Genomic DNA, 13,982 nt, shown 5'->3' on the forward strand with positions numbered 1-13,982 from the left:
CAAAATCACAGCTCCCAGTGCCACCAATACAAGATGCAGCTCCCAGTGCCACCAGTGCAAAATCAAAGCTCGCAGCCCCACCGGTGCAAAATCACAGCTCCCAGTGCCACCAATACAAGATGCAGCTCCCAGTGCCACCAGTGCAAAATCACAGCTCGCAGCCCCACCGGTGCAAAATCACAGCTCCCAGTGCCACCAATACAAGATGCAGCTCCCAGTGCCACCAGTGCAAAAACCACAGCTCCCAGTGCCCCCAGTGCGGGCCACAACCCCAGTCTCCCCATCGCAGCCGCGGCCCCTCCGTGGGGGGGCTGTGGGGGGCTCTGCCCACGGGCAGCACCCCGACCCCAGGGCTGCCCTGTCCCTCTCTGCACCCCACCCGGGTTCCTGCCCCCCAAGGGCTGGGGACTGTCCCCATGTCCCCCCCCAGAAGAGCCCCGGGGCTCCCGCTGCCCATCCCCACGTCCCGTCCTTCCGTTAATCCGCTTTCTGCAGCTAAGGCAGCCCCGGCCCCGGTAATCCCCTCGGTGGCCGGGGATTAACTCCCCACGGGGCTGAGCTGGCCGGGCCCGGCAAATAAATATCCAAAGATTTGGTAAAAACCGCCCCAGCCGAGCTGCCACGCACGCAGCCGGGCTCCCCAGCGTGGTCCCATGGGCGCACAGGGAAACTGAGGCACGGGCTGAGCACCGAATGGCTGTCACTCTGTGTGTCCCCTGCGTCCCACCCGGCCACTGGGGCAGGGAGAGGGGACCCCAGCCCGTACCCCCCACCACTGCCACCCCGAGGTGCCCAGCTGGGACCCGTGCCCAGCACCCATCCTGCCCCAGAGGCTGGTTCGCCTGCGGGCTGAGGCCGGCCAGGTTGTTACACCCATGGATGAGATCCAGCACCCGGTCACGTCCCGGCTCGCCCGGCCGGCGGGGCAGGGCGGAGGGCGGCTGGGGATGCCGGAACGGGGTGGGAGACGCGAGCCCCAACCTGCCCCGCTGCCCCGCTCCGGCCCACGCCTGGCTTTCTGCCGTGGGGCTCGGCACCCCCCACGTCACCCTGGCAAAGCCCCCCCCGGGAGAGGGTCCTCGCCGGAGATGGTGGGGGGGCTGCTCAAGGCGGCGATTCCGGCTGCTGGGGGCCGTTCTGCTCTCGTTTCCGCTCGAGACCTGCGGGACAGGGGTGGGGGGGGGGTCCCACGGGTGAACCCGTGGGGTTTGGGTTATGTGGGTGCTGCTGGGGGGAGCGCTGGGGACCAGTTGGCTTTGCTGCTGACCGTGTTGCCCCCACGCTGGGCTCGCGTGGCGTTTCCAGGGGCTTGCTTTAAAGGAATTAACTCGGCCCACGCTCCCGCTTGGCTCCGGTTCCAGCTACCCGCTCAAGAGTTCTCACAGCCACGCGCTGTGGACGGCTGATTTGGGGGGGTGGGGGGGGTCAGGCCACGCTGGGACCCTCATCTCTGCCCCGTGGGAGGGTGAACCCCACAATCCACCGCCGGCTTTGCTCCGTGACCCCGGCTCCCGTGCGGGGATGGGTTTGGAGCCGGGTTTGACTTAGGGAAGAGCTGTCAGGCTGCAAAAGGGCTTGACCTTCCCGCTCCGTGCTGGGACCCCGGGGGTCGCACTGGAGCCCAGTGGGGGGGTCACTGGAGCCCAGGGGAGGTCACTGGAGCCCAGGGGGGTCACTGGTGCCCGGGGGGGTCACTGGTGGAGATGGCCCCAGCTATGTTTCTGGCCTCTCCCTGCTCCTCCATCGCTGCCCCATCGTGACCCCATCGCTGCTCTATAACTGCCCCTTCCCTTTTGGGGGGTTCCACGGGGGGCTCCGTGGCACAGAGGGGCTGGGGGGTGGTGGGGCTGAAGGCAGCAGCACCCGAGGGCTGGGACCAGCGGGACGGGCCGCTCCACTTGGGGCTCCCCGCCACCGGACGCCCCCGCCAGCAGGGACGCGAAGGGGGGGGACACGGGACGTGGGACGGCCCTCGCGTGGGGTCCCGCAACGAGCGGGCGGCGCAGGGACCCTGCGGAGCCCCGGCCCCCTCAGGGCACCACCCCTTCTCCCCCGCCCCTCCCCGGGCGCGCGGGGAACCCCCGTCCCACGTGGGCGCTCTGCGGGCGGCGAGGCGCTGCCAATGGGAAGGCGCCGCAGGGGGGGGGGGAGGGCGGAACGCTCGGCTGGGCTCGCCCTCTGGTGGGTGCGGGCCACGCCCACGGGGGCGAGAGAGACCAATGGGAGACGAGTGGGGCGGGGCCAAGGGCGAATGTTGTGACGGTGGGACGAGGACGCGGTGTAACAGATGCGGACGGGGCGCGGGGAGGGGGGGGCACGGAACCGGGGGGGGGGGATGGATGGACCACGGCGGGTGATGGACCACGGGGACCGGCTGGGCACCGGGACCGGGCACTGACCGGGGAAGAGACGGGCAAGGGGGACAGTCAGCTCCGGGGGGGGGGGGCACGGGCAGGCGGATAGGGGACAGCCAGCCCCGGGGGGGGGACACGACACGGACGGACAGACGGACGGGTGACAGCCAGCCCCGGGGGGGGACACACACACAGGCAGCCACGGGGAGCGCAGGCAGCTGAGGGCTTGCACAGGCAGCCGGGGGGGATACGGGGACAGACAGCCCAACGCGGGGACAAACGGACAAGGTGACAAGGGGGGGGGGGGGGAACACCCCCCCTCCCCAGCCAAGCGCACTTCACCGGGGACACCCCCGGGACAGGCGAGCGGAGGGGGGAGACCCCCCACACCCACCCGGGACCGGGGCTGCGCGGATCCTCCCGCAGCGGCTCCTCCGCGGGCGGGGAGAACCCGGCGGCGGGGGGGGGGCACGGCGGCTGCTCCGCCGCCTTCCCCGGCCGGGGATGCAACCCGGAGCAGCGGGGAACCGTATATCGAGACTTCAGGGCACGGTGGCCCGAAATCCGCCCGGGACTGTGTGTCCCCAAAGGTAACGGGGGGGGGGACGACACGGGATAGGGGGACACCGGGCTTGGAGGTGGGGAAGGAGCAGGGTGGTGAGAGATGGGGGCTCTGGAGGGAGCAGGAGAATTTATTTTTATTAATTTTTATTAAATTGTATTAATTTTTATCAATTTTATTTATTTTTAATTAATTTTTATTCATTTTTATTCCCTGGGGGGGGGGTCCCCGCCGCGGGGACGTGGGGAGCCGCTTGCGGTGACACGGTTAGTGGCGGCAGGACGGTGACGGTGTGACCTCTCCCCTTCTCCAGGGATTTGAAGCTGGGCCAAGCGGCGATGGAAATGTCATTGTCGCGGCACGGGGGCCCAGCGAAGTAAACGCTGCGCCACAGGGAAGGGAGCGGGACGCCGCTGCACCGAGCTCTGCTCCGCAGCCGGAGAGAGGGACGGCCCCGAAAAGCCAGCGCAGACCTGGTCGGAGGGGACAGCAAGAGGACCGTGGGGTTTATTCACGCTCCCACGGGCCGCAAGGACCGTGGGACAATATCTGGGGGCTGGGAGCCATCCCACTGCCCGCTTGGAGTTTGGGACATCGGCCTTTCGACCGGACTCTGGTGCCCGTCCGAGCCCGATGAGGAGCCGAGGCCACGCGTGAACCTATGCAGACCAGGAAGAAATACATTTTCCTGACTTTCCTTGCCTCTTGGCTCCTGCTTTTCTTCTTTGGAGGAGACCAGCTGCGCCATTTCGCTTTCTTTTCTGGGAGGAAAACCGAAGCCCGGAGGAACTGGCCCCGCTGGACGGATCGGTCCCTCCTCAAAAGCTTTGCAGACTCCGAGGAGCTCCAGAGCGATGGGGACCCCTCACTGCCATCGCCCCGGGAGCGGCGGGCGGCACGGCTGAGCGTCTACAAGAACAGCAGATGCCGGATGGAAACCTGCTTCGACTTCTCCAGGTGCGAGAAGCACGGCTTCAAAGTCTTCACCTACCCTCGGGAGAGGGACCAGCCCCTCTCGGAGAGTTATGGCAAAATCCTCGCTTCCATCGAGCGTTCTCGGTACTACACCCCGAACCCCGAGGAAGCTTGCCTCTTCATCCTCAGCATCGACACACTGGACCGCGACCATCTCTCGGGTCAATACGTCCGTAACGTCGATGAGAAAATCCGCGGCTTCCCGCTCTGGAACGGCGGCCGTAACCACCTCATCTTCAACCTCTACTCGGGCACCTGGCCCAATTACACTGAGGACCTGGGTTTCGATATTGGCCAGGCCATCCTGGCCAAAGCCAGCTTCTACACCGAGAGCTTCAGGCCCGGCTTTGACATCTCCATCCCTCTCTTCCCCAAGGACCACCCGCAGCGCGGCGGGGAGAAGGGGTGGTTGTATCAGGACTCGGTCCCCCCAAAAAAGAAATATTTGTTGGTGTTCAAGGGGAAGCGGTACCTGACCGGCATCGGCTCCAGCACCAGGAACGCGCTGCACCACATCCATAATGGGAAGGACATCATCTCGCTCACCACCTGCAAGCACGGCAAGGACTGGGAGAAGCACAAGGACACGCGCTGCGACAAGGATAACGTCGACTATGAAAAGTGAGTTGGGGATGGGGTGGGAAAGGGGGTCTGGTTGGGGGGGGACACCCCAAAAATGTTCCTGCCTCTTTGCGGGATGCAGCCATGCCCGTCTGCGGTGGCTGGATGTCCGGATGTGGGAACAGAGGAAAGTTTTGGGCTCTCCCGAAATAGATGAAGGTTTCATTTCCATAGTGGGGAGTGAGGCGCTGATTGTTCAGGGCTCTCCTGTTCTGTATTAAAGTTTGAGTAATCTGGCGAGAGCGGCTCTTATCTGCAATCACCGCGGCCGCCTCTAATACGATTTCCCTTTTTCCTAACGCTGATGAATGATGCTTTTCTTCTCCCCCCTCCTGCCTTCCACTAGCATAAACATTTCTCTTGGAGATGAGCCCGAAACATCCCCCCATCACTGGCTCCGCTAAAAATCCCACAAAACTGGTGGGTCCTTGGGCATCCCAGCGTGGGCAGCCCTGAGCTCACCCAGACGTGGTGGGGTGGGGGGTCCCCCTGCGTCCCCCCTCGCAAATGGGGATGGCGGCGGCAGTGTGTGATGGACCCGGGACAAAGTTCTGTGAGTTTGGGGGGCTCCATGCTGCGGGGACGCACGCCGGCTCCTCACCTCCCCGTCCAGCTGCTTGGGACCCGTCACCAGCTGCCCAGTCCGGGGCTGGTAAGCACAGACCCTGTCCCGCTGGTGACGGGCAGGTTCCCGTCCCACTGCCTGGGGACATCCCGCAGCCACCCAGCCGGAGGAGAGCAGATGGGGAGAGGCCACGTTTGGCATCATCCTCAAAGCGTCTTAGGAGGTGCCGGGAGGTAAAAGTGGAGCCAGGGTGCTGCGGGCACCGGGATTAGCCGGGGCTTCGGGGTGGCTCGGGCACCACGTGGCCCCGTCCGGCGGGTGCCACCAGCCCAGCAGGGTCAGCCCCTGCAGCGGAGCCTTTTTGGGGACGGGGCATCGCAGGACGGTGGGAGATGCCACGCGCTGGCGAGACGGTGGGCCCACGGTCAGCCCGGTGCCGTGCCGAGGGGCGGTGGGATGGGAAATTCTCCTCCCGCCCAGCCCAGGTAATCCCCTAAAGCTGTTTGCAAGTACAGGGAGATTTACACCTCGCCCGGGACGGCTTTAGGCAGCAGATAGACAGGGAACACGTGGCACAGGGCAGCGTGCTCGTGCGTGACCCCGAGCCTCTGCCATTCCAGCTCATCCCCACGGGACACCGGGCAAAAAGCCACCGGCGTCTCCATTGCACTGGGCCAGCTCTGCCTGACCTCGCGCGGGGGATTTATGCCCTCCTGCCCCGGCAGAAGACGTCCCCGGACCCGGAGCTGGGACAGTGACAGAGTGACGATGGGGAGGGGACACGCCACGGTTGGCAAAGTGAGACCCCAGCTGCCCCGTTCGCCCGGTGCATCGGGGACGTCCCCGTTTGTTCGGGGCGGTGGGTGCCGGCGCGGCGGAGAGCTACAGGGAGCAGAGGAAGGCCTTGCTGGGGGCTCCATCACCCTCCTCGCGCTCAGGGGGCTGCCTAAAACAAACCGGTTCTGTGCCCGGATAAAGGGCGGCTTGTAGCAGTGCCGCAGCCTGGCCCCGCTGCGGGCTGCCCCGGGTTTAAAGCAATCAAAGCGGCTTGGAAAAGGCTCTCTGGAGCCGACAGGTTCTCCGGCGGCACCGTGCCTGGCCGGAGCCGTGGAGGAGCCAGGCGGAGGGAGCGTGGTGGACGCCCGTCCCGGCTCCTAACAAAACAAGGAAGCCCTGACGGCGTGATTACGCGGAAACCGCAGCGCGTCAGGAGCAAAGTATTTCCATCGAGAGGTTTTGGCCCCGCAGCCTGGCCGGCGCCAGCCTCCCCGCAACGGCCGCCTGCGAGGGGAGGCTGCCCGCGGTCGCTCTGCCCCTCGGGACGCATCCTGCTGCCCACCCAACCCTGGCAGCGGGAACGGCCCCGCGGAGGTGCTGGGGGTCACGGCCGGGTTTGGGGTCCCCAAAGGAGTGGGTGGCAGCAGGGCTGCTCTGAGGGTGAGCGCTGGAAGTGTCCGGCTCCCCGGGATGTGGCTGTCACTGCTGTGGTTTCATGGAGGGGGGGGGGGTCTTGGCCTTGTTTGAGCTGCCCTCGCCCCTCCGGCAGGTCGCTCGGCCAGGAGCTGGGGTGTTAACGAGGCACGGAGCACTAATGGGGTTTTCGGCATCTGTCGGAGACGTTGGCGTAATTCATCCGGGGGTGGGTTTTGTTTGTAAAACTTTCTGCCTTGGTATTGGGGCCAATTTCCCACATGCCGGGGTGCCAGGGTGCTCTAGCACTCTCGGAGGGGACACATCTCAACCCCCAGGCTGGCGCCAGCCCCACGTCCCCACCGTGGGGAGACCCTTCCCCCTGGGGACCAGCACATTTCAAGCAGCCCCTTTAGCCTCACGGCCCCCCCCAGCTAGACCACGCTCATCCCCCCCAGCCCACCCAGGACCCGGCTGCCCTGTCCCTCCCTCCCCGCAGGCGGGAACAGACCGGGTCTGTCCCAACCTAAAGTCAATATTGGATTTTCCGGCGTGGTCGCGGGGACGCGGCAGCGGACGAGCCTCTCCCCATCGGCCGCACAGAAGGGGCTTTCATAACCCCGCGGTGCGAGCCCAGCCTTGCGGGGGGAGCACATTGCCTGCACCCCTGCAGGCAGCCAACCCTCTGCCCCTGCCAAAACGCTGCCAGGGCAGGCAGGGTTGGTCCTGCCCGGCAAGTCTGGGCACGGCAAAGGAGTCGCCGCAGTTTCGGGCTCGGGGGTTCGGGCGCTGGCTTTGCGTGGGGTTTCATTACAGGCGCGTGGAGGGAACTGGGTAACACCACGGAAAGCCAAGCGCTGCCTGGGTACCGGGATCCTATCCTGACCCCCCCCCCACTTCGAGCCAAATTTGGTTCCTGGCTCTGCCACAGGTTCCCTTTCTGACCGTGGACACGACCCTCCATCACTCAGGGCACCTCTGCTCCACCGGCCCCGCACAGCCGGGGCTTTTCAGAGCCAAAAATCAGCCCCGATTAATCCTAACGCTGCCCTGGGCTGGCCCCGTGCACCCCCAGGAGGGATGCTCAGCCTTGCTGGGTGCTAGTGAGACCCCCCCGGGATGCTCACAAGGAGGTGGGGGGTCTGTGTCTGACCCCCCCACCCCATGTCCCATCCCAGGTTCAACTACCAGGAGCTGCTGCACAACTCCACGTTCTGCATCGTGCCCCGGGGCAGGCGCTTGGGCTCCTTCCGCTTTCTGGAGGCGCTGCAGGTATGGGGTGGGCAGGGGGATGGGGGAACCCCCTCTCCGGGATCCGGGGGCTCTGTCCCAGCCTGTGTGGGGTCCCGCCGCAGGCCGCCTGCATCCCCGTGCTGCTGAGCGATGGCTGGGAGCTGCCCTTCGCCGAGGCCATCGACTGGGGCAAAGCTGCCGTCGTGGGCAATGAGAGGCTGCTCCTGCAGGTACCGTGGCCGGATCCTGCCCCACGCCGGACACAAGGGACCCCCCCCCCCGTAATGACCCCAGTGGTGGTGGAGCTCCCAGTTAAGCTTGGGGATGAAACCTCCACAGCTGAGCCCAGCAGCCCTCCTGCAGGTGGATGCAAGGGGCGTCTCATCCAGCCCGGAGCGGGGGTCCTGTCCCAGCCACAGCCCTGGGGCATCGTTCATCTTGGGGGGTGGGTGTTGAGCACCTCCACAAACCCAAAGCCCTTGGGGGGTCCTGGGCCAGATCCTGCTCCAGGGAGAGGAGGTGGCAGAGCCACAGCGGGGCGGTGGCACAGCATCCTTGGCCAGGGGGTGTCCCTTGGGATGGCACGGAGACAAGACAGCCCTGCCGGGGGGCTGGGGAGGGGGGGGGCGAGGTGAGAAACCAACTCCCCCCTCATCGGCACAGATCCCCTCCGCCGTCCGCTGCATCCACCCGGAGCGCGTGCTGGCTTTCCAGCAGCAGACCCAGTTCCTCTGGGACGCGTACTTCTCCTCCGTCGACAAGATCGTACACACCACGCTGGAGGTGAGCCCCCCACCCCGAATGTCTCCCCCCCCCCCCCCCGCCAGCCCCCGGGGTCACAACCAGGGTGCTGAGGGCATCTCTCCGGCCTCTGGCAGATCATCAAGGACCGGCTGCTCCCACACCGCTCCCGCTCCCGTTTTCTCTGGAACACGCTGCCTGGGGGGCTCCTGGCTCTGCCCGAATTCTCCACCCACCTCGGGGACTTTCCCTTTTACTACCTGCAGCACGGTAGGATCCTGCCTGCCCCAGCTGAGCACGGCAAACTCAGCGCATGCCACAACACCTATCCTCCTCTCGCCGCCTTTTTTCAGGCTCCAGCCCCTCCGAGAAGTTTACGGCTTTCATCCGGGCCGTCTCGCCGGCCGGTTCCCTCTCCCAGCCCATCCTCAGGCTCATCCAAGCCGTCTCCGGATCCCAGTACTGCGCCCAGGTGGGGGGAGCTGAGCCCCGCCGCGCTCGGTGCAGCTCCCAGGGATGCAGCGGGAGGGATGGAGCGGGGTCCCGTGGGCTGGGAAGGGCACGAGTGAGTTTAGGGGCGGGAGGGGATGGCTGATGGTGTCACCCTTGGGTGGGCAGAGCTGTCTCCCCAGCCCACCGGGGTGGAGGTGGGACCACCCGTGGGTTTATTCTGGTCCAAACTGCCATGAGATGGTTTTGGGGTGAGCTGGGCTGGAGCTGGTCCTGCTGCGGGGCCGGGGAGGGCTCAGCCGTGGCCGCCCTGCAAACACCGATGCACCCCAATGGGTCAGCCTGGCCAAAAACCCCCAGACACGCTGGTCCTCCCCCCCGCAGATCCTGGTGCTTTGGAGCTGCGAGAAGCCACCACCGCCAAGCGGGAAATGGCCCCAGACCACCGTGCCTCTGACCATCATCCAGGGCAGGGGGAAGGTGAGAGGAGCCGGGATGCGGGCAGGGAGCTGGGGCATCCACCCCATGGCACATCTCAACCTGATTTTTCCCCCCCTGTAGCTCAGCGACCGATTCTTCCCCTACGCGGCCATCCAGACGGACGCCGTGCTGAGCCTGGATGAGCACGCCAGCCTCTCGACCAGCGAGGTGAGGCCGTGGCTGCCGCGGTCCCCAGCCCCATGGAGCTGGGGCAAACCCCGAGCCGAGCCGGGAAGGATGCTCGGTGGTCACCGCAGGGCTGGCAAGGAGCGGCGCCCGCTGTCCCCGTATCCCCCACGACCAGGGGCGATGGTGAGCCCCCTCCCGCGGGTCCCCACAGCCGGGTGACACCATCCTCCATCCCGTACCAGGTGGACTTTGCCTTCACGGTGTGGCGCAGCTTCCCCGAGCGCATCGTGGGCTTCCCCACGCAGAGCCACTTCTGGGACGCCGAGCAGAAGCGCTGGGGCTACACCTCCAAGTGGACCAACGAGCTCTCCATCGTCCTCACCGCCGCCGCCTTCTACCACAGGTACCCAGCCGGGGAGAAACCGGCAGGTTGGGGGGGCTCGGCCGTATCCTGCCCCCCCCCCACCTCGCTCCCTCCCCCCAGGTATTATCACAGCCTTTTCACGGAATACCTGCCGGCGGGGCTGCGGGAGCTGGTGGACGGCCTGGCCGCCTGCGAGGACATCCTGATGAACGTCCTCGTGGCCGCCGTCACCAAGCTGCCGCCCATCAAGGTCACCCAGCGGAAGCAGCACAAGGAAAGCGTGTCCCAGCAGGTAGGGTGCAGGGATGGGGATGCGGGACCCCCCCCTGGTCGGGGAGCGGAGCCCCTCACCCCCACGCTCCCCTCTTGCCAAGGTGAAGGGCACGACCGGGGCGGCCGGCGGCCGGCGTTTCTCCCAGCATCAGGACTGCCTCAACCAGTTGGCGGACTGGTTCGGCTACATGCCCCTCGTGTCCTCCCAGCTGCGCCTCGACCCCGTCCTCTTCAAGGACCAGGTCTCCGTCCTGCGCAAGAAATACCCACGCTTGGAGAAACCCTGAGGGCTGCCGGGGATCAGGGTCGGAGCCGGCCCTGGGTGCCCCGTTCCTGGTGCACGGAGCTCTCCCGGAACAGGCAGTTGCTGCTGACGGGGTTTTACTCGTTATTGGGTTTTACCAGTACAATAAAGGTGGGTAGAGAGGCAGAATCCGACCGGTGGCTGTAGGATGCCGGGGAGCGGGCTGTGCCTGGTGCGGAGCACCGGGAGCACCGGCGGTTTGGTGCACCGGTGCTTCCACCATCGGTGGCCACCTGGGCACACTGGGAATAACCCGTGTGGCACCCGGCCGTGCGCACAGCCCCCCCCGGCCACCAGCCCTGCGGGGAGGGCCAGTCCTTTGGCTTCCCGAGGGCAAACAGAGGAGCGATAAGAGGTGAGAGCAGGGCGAGTGTGTCCTCCCTTCCCCCAGCTGGGATGGGTCCCCCCGTAGCCCCCGGGGCACCCCAGCACCCCATTGCCTCGCAGCGCTCCCCGAAGAAGGGAAAAGGGCCATTTCAGCTGCATTTCCCACCAGCCGAATAGAAACAGGGAAAATTAAGGCTGCTGGCCTCCAACGGCTGCTCTCCTCCGGCCGCCGCAGCCATGGGTCTGTCCTTGCTGCCTTCATTCCTAGCAGACACCCGAGATAACACCCCGGTGCCGCCAGAACCAACATCCCCGCCCTGCACGCACCCAGCCCTTTGCTCCGCTTTATTTTCCACGCATGAAAAGTCCCCCTCGGGACACGAAGGGGCTGCCGAGGCGGGGGGGGGGCTCAGTCGCGGGGCGGCTGGCACTCCCGGCAGTCCCGCATCTCCTCGGAGTAACTTTCCACCTGGATGGTGGTGGTGTGGAAGCGGAAAGTGCCCTGCAGCCGGGAGCTGGCCTCCTCCAGCACCTCCTGCGCGCTGGCACCCGCGTCTGCGAGGAGCAAAGGAGGGGATGTCGGGGTGTGGGTAGACCCCAAATCCATCCCCCCCCTCCTCCATCTTTTCCCCGGGGAGCGACACTCACTGATGGCGATGTGCACCGAGAGCAGCGGCTGTGCCGCCGTCAGCGCCCAGATGTGGAGGCTGTGCACGGCTTCCACCCCCTCCACCGCCAGCAGCGTCTCCTGCACGGCGTTGAAGTCCATCCCTTTGGGGGTGCCTGGGGAGGGAGAGCCGCAGGCCCTGGAGGGACGGGGGCCGCCGCACCCGTGGGTGGCCCCACGGCCCGCACCCCCCCCGGTGGGTCCCTACCCTCCATGAGGACGAGGAGGACGTCGCGGAGGATGGTCAGCGTCGTCCCCAGCACCAGCGCGGAGAAAAGGAAGGTGCAGATGGGATCCACGTACTTGTACTCGGGCTGGAGGGGGTGGGAGAGGGTGAGGTCCCTCCGGCGCCGTCACCCCCACCCCAAATCCCCATCGTTACCGGGGGGGAGAGGACACGGTCCCCTCCGTCTCACCCTTGTGCCTGGCCAGGGCCGGCCGAAGCCGCTGTCCCCCGTGTCCCCATCCCCAGCATCCCGTTTGCCCCCGTGACCACGCAGACCTTAAAGAAGATGATGTAGGAGGCGATGAGGACGCCGACGCTCTGCAGCAGGTCCCCCACGACGTGGACGAAGGCAGCGCGGACGCTGGCGTCGGGCTGCTCGCCTGTCGCCCCGTGGCTGTGCCCGTGCCCGGTCTGGTGCAGAGCAACCCCCATCCTGCGGGCAGGGCAGCGGTGACATCCCCAGGGACACCGGGCAGGGGTGAGGGACGCCGGGAGAGGGTGAGAGCCGGCCATACGTACACGATGTTGACGGCCACGGCGCAGGCGGAGGTGATGAGCATGACGCTACCCTCGATGTCGTAGTCGGCCGAGAGCAGACGCTGGGCCGCCAGGTAGACCAGGACACCCGTCACCACCCAGATGGAGAGCACGGAGAGCAGGGCCCCCAGAATTTCTGCGGAGAGCCCCCCCCGCCCCAGCCCCACATTGCCGCTTCACTGCCGTGCCAAGCCTGAGCACCCTCCCGGCCCCCCCCCCTACGGCTGCATCGGGGCTCAGGGTGGGCACCCAGCACCCATCCCTGGGGTTGCTCCCCGCACAGGGACGGCGGTGCCTCTTGCCCTGCCCTGCCCGTGCGCATGGTGCCGGGGCTTTGTTGGGGGTCCCCGTGCCCCCCAGGGCTCCCCATGCCCCCCAGAGCTCCCCAAGGCACCCGGTCCCCTTGGAGAGGGCACCCTGGGATGCTCCGAGCGTTCCCTGGGGTCTCCGGGAGCCGGAGGGCAGCCCCCGGGGGTGGTTCCACCCCGTTACCTGCCCGGTGCCAGCCGAAATTCATGGTTTTGGTCGGGGGGCGCGAGGACACCCAGAGCGCGGAGAGGCTGATCATGATGCTGGCGAAGTCCGTCAGGAGGTGGGCTGCGTCCGTCAGGATGGCCAGGCTGTGCGCCAGGTACCCGCCTGCGGAGGGTGCGGGGGGGCAGTGGGGACATCGGGGTGGCACCGAGAAGGGTTCCCACCCCAAGCCAGGCATGAACCAGGTCACCCAGCGCCAGAGTCGGCGGGGGGGGGGGGGGGGGGCCCACTGGGCGCTTCGACCAGCCGAAAAGCAATGGGGAGCCCTGCCCGCACCCTGCCTGCGCCCACGGCGGGGAATCGGGACAAGAGGGGCTGCGGGCTGCCACTCGGGGTACCCCCATGGGGACCACCCCGGCCGGACCCTGCACCCACACCACTCACCCACGGCTTCTCCCACCATGAAGACGAGGCAGATGCCGGCGGCCAGGTAGAGCTTTCTGCGCGCCCGCTGCTGCTGGCCGGGGTGACCGGTGGCTCCCCGCGTGTGGCAATGCCGGCTGCGCCGCGTCCCCAGCTCCAGGACGGGTGCCTGTCCCTGCACCGAGTTGTGTCCGTTCTTTTGTGCGGCCCCCAGGTAGGACCTGCTGGGGAGAGGGGTGGTCGGGGGCCGGAGCTGGGGGCCTGGGAGAATTTTGGGGAGCGAGTTGAACCCTGAATGCTTCCCCCCCCCCCCCCCCCCAGCCCCACACCTCCAGGGGACCCCACGTGGGAGTCCCACGGGGAAGAAGGGACACCGTGTCCCTGTCCCCCCCCCCAATTCCCGGGGCACCCCCCTTACCCTCCTACGCCCTCGCTCAGCAGATGCCGTTTCTCCTCGCCGGCTGCCATCCTCCTCGGGGTTCGGGGCGCGGGTGGCCGAGGTGGGTGACCCCCCCCCCGGCGCGTGGCCGGTCCTCGGTGGCAGCCAGTGGCCTCGGCCCGTGTGAAACGCCGGGGACTCGTGTGCAAAGTCCGGCCGGGGGGGGGGGGGGGGGGGAGGGAAGGCCAAGCCGGCTGCAAAGCACCTGCGGCCGCCTGCCCTGGATCGGGCCCATAACCCGGAGGGGCTGCTGATGGAGGAGACGGGGGGGGGGGGGGGATTACTCTAGGACCCCCCATGGGCACCCCGCTAGGAACCCATCAGGGCACGGATGCAGCCCCTGAGGCTGGGGGAGGATGGAGCATCCCCTTGTCCCCCCCCTAAAGGCACCCGGTGACCCCCCCCCCTCCCTGCTCCGGGGCCCCCCA

General features: G+C 67.0%; 2 protein-coding genes across 2 annotated transcripts; one reads left to right on the top strand and one right to left on the bottom strand.

The window, feature by feature from the left end:
* The first annotated feature begins 2,331 nt into the window (after window positions 1-2,331).
* EXTL1 (exostosin like glycosyltransferase 1) lies at window positions 2,332-10,587 on the top strand. Its single transcript, XM_030038925.2, has 12 exons — window positions 2,332-2,944; window positions 3,230-4,512; window positions 7,666-7,759; window positions 7,843-7,950; window positions 8,384-8,503; window positions 8,599-8,731; window positions 8,815-8,933; window positions 9,296-9,391; window positions 9,473-9,559; window positions 9,763-9,923; window positions 10,005-10,176; window positions 10,259-10,587. Exons 2-12 carry the CDS (start codon window positions 3,578-3,580, stop codon window positions 10,442-10,444), a joined length of 2,211 nt encoding a protein of 736 aa, XP_029894785.1. The 5' UTR covers window positions 2,332-2,944; window positions 3,230-3,577; the 3' UTR covers window positions 10,445-10,587.
* A 537-nt stretch (window positions 10,588-11,124) lies between these two features.
* On the bottom strand, window positions 11,125-13,805 carry SLC30A2 (solute carrier family 30 member 2). Its single transcript, XM_030038936.1, has 8 exons — window positions 13,534-13,805; window positions 13,137-13,336; window positions 12,711-12,857; window positions 12,201-12,354; window positions 11,958-12,114; window positions 11,664-11,769; window positions 11,437-11,571; window positions 11,125-11,343 (listed from the first exon to the last, which is right to left on the bottom strand). The coding sequence occupies exons 1-8, from the start codon at window positions 13,581-13,583 to the stop codon at window positions 11,198-11,200; spliced, it is 1,095 nt and encodes a 364-aa protein (XP_029894796.1). The 5' UTR covers window positions 13,584-13,805; the 3' UTR covers window positions 11,125-11,197.
* Between the last annotated feature and the right edge of the window lie 177 nt (window positions 13,806-13,982).

The sequence above is a fragment of the Aquila chrysaetos genome, chromosome 16 (assembly GCF_900496995.4).
Source record: "Aquila chrysaetos chrysaetos chromosome 16, bAquChr1.4, whole genome shotgun sequence".
Lineage (NCBI taxonomy): Eukaryota > Metazoa > Chordata > Aves > Accipitriformes > Accipitridae > Aquila > Aquila chrysaetos.

Bases quoted from the DNA above. Each gene is read 5' to 3' on its own strand.
- EXTL1 (XM_030038925.2), top strand. From the start codon at position 3,578: ATGCAGACCAGGAAGAAATACATTTTCCTGACTTTCCTTGCCTCTTGG. The intron at 4,513-7,665 runs GTGAGTTGGGGA...GTCCCATCCCAG, and splicing joins GATAACGTCGACTATGAAAA to GTTCAACTACCAGGAGCTGC. The intron at 9,392-9,472 runs GTGAGAGGAGCC...CCCCCCCTGTAG, and splicing joins TCATCCAGGGCAGGGGGAAG to CTCAGCGACCGATTCTTCCC.
- SLC30A2 (XM_030038936.1), bottom strand. From the start codon at position 13,583: ATGGCAGCCGGCGAGGAGAAACGGCATCTGCTGAGCGAGGGCGTAGGA. The intron at 13,337-13,533 runs GTAAGGGGGGTG...TCTCCCCAGCAG, and splicing joins CTGAGCGAGGGCGTAGGAGG to GTCCTACCTGGGGGCCGCAC. The intron at 11,344-11,436 runs GTGAGTGTCGCT...TGCTCCTCGCAG, and splicing joins CTCGGTGCACATCGCCATCA to ACGCGGGTGCCAGCGCGCAG.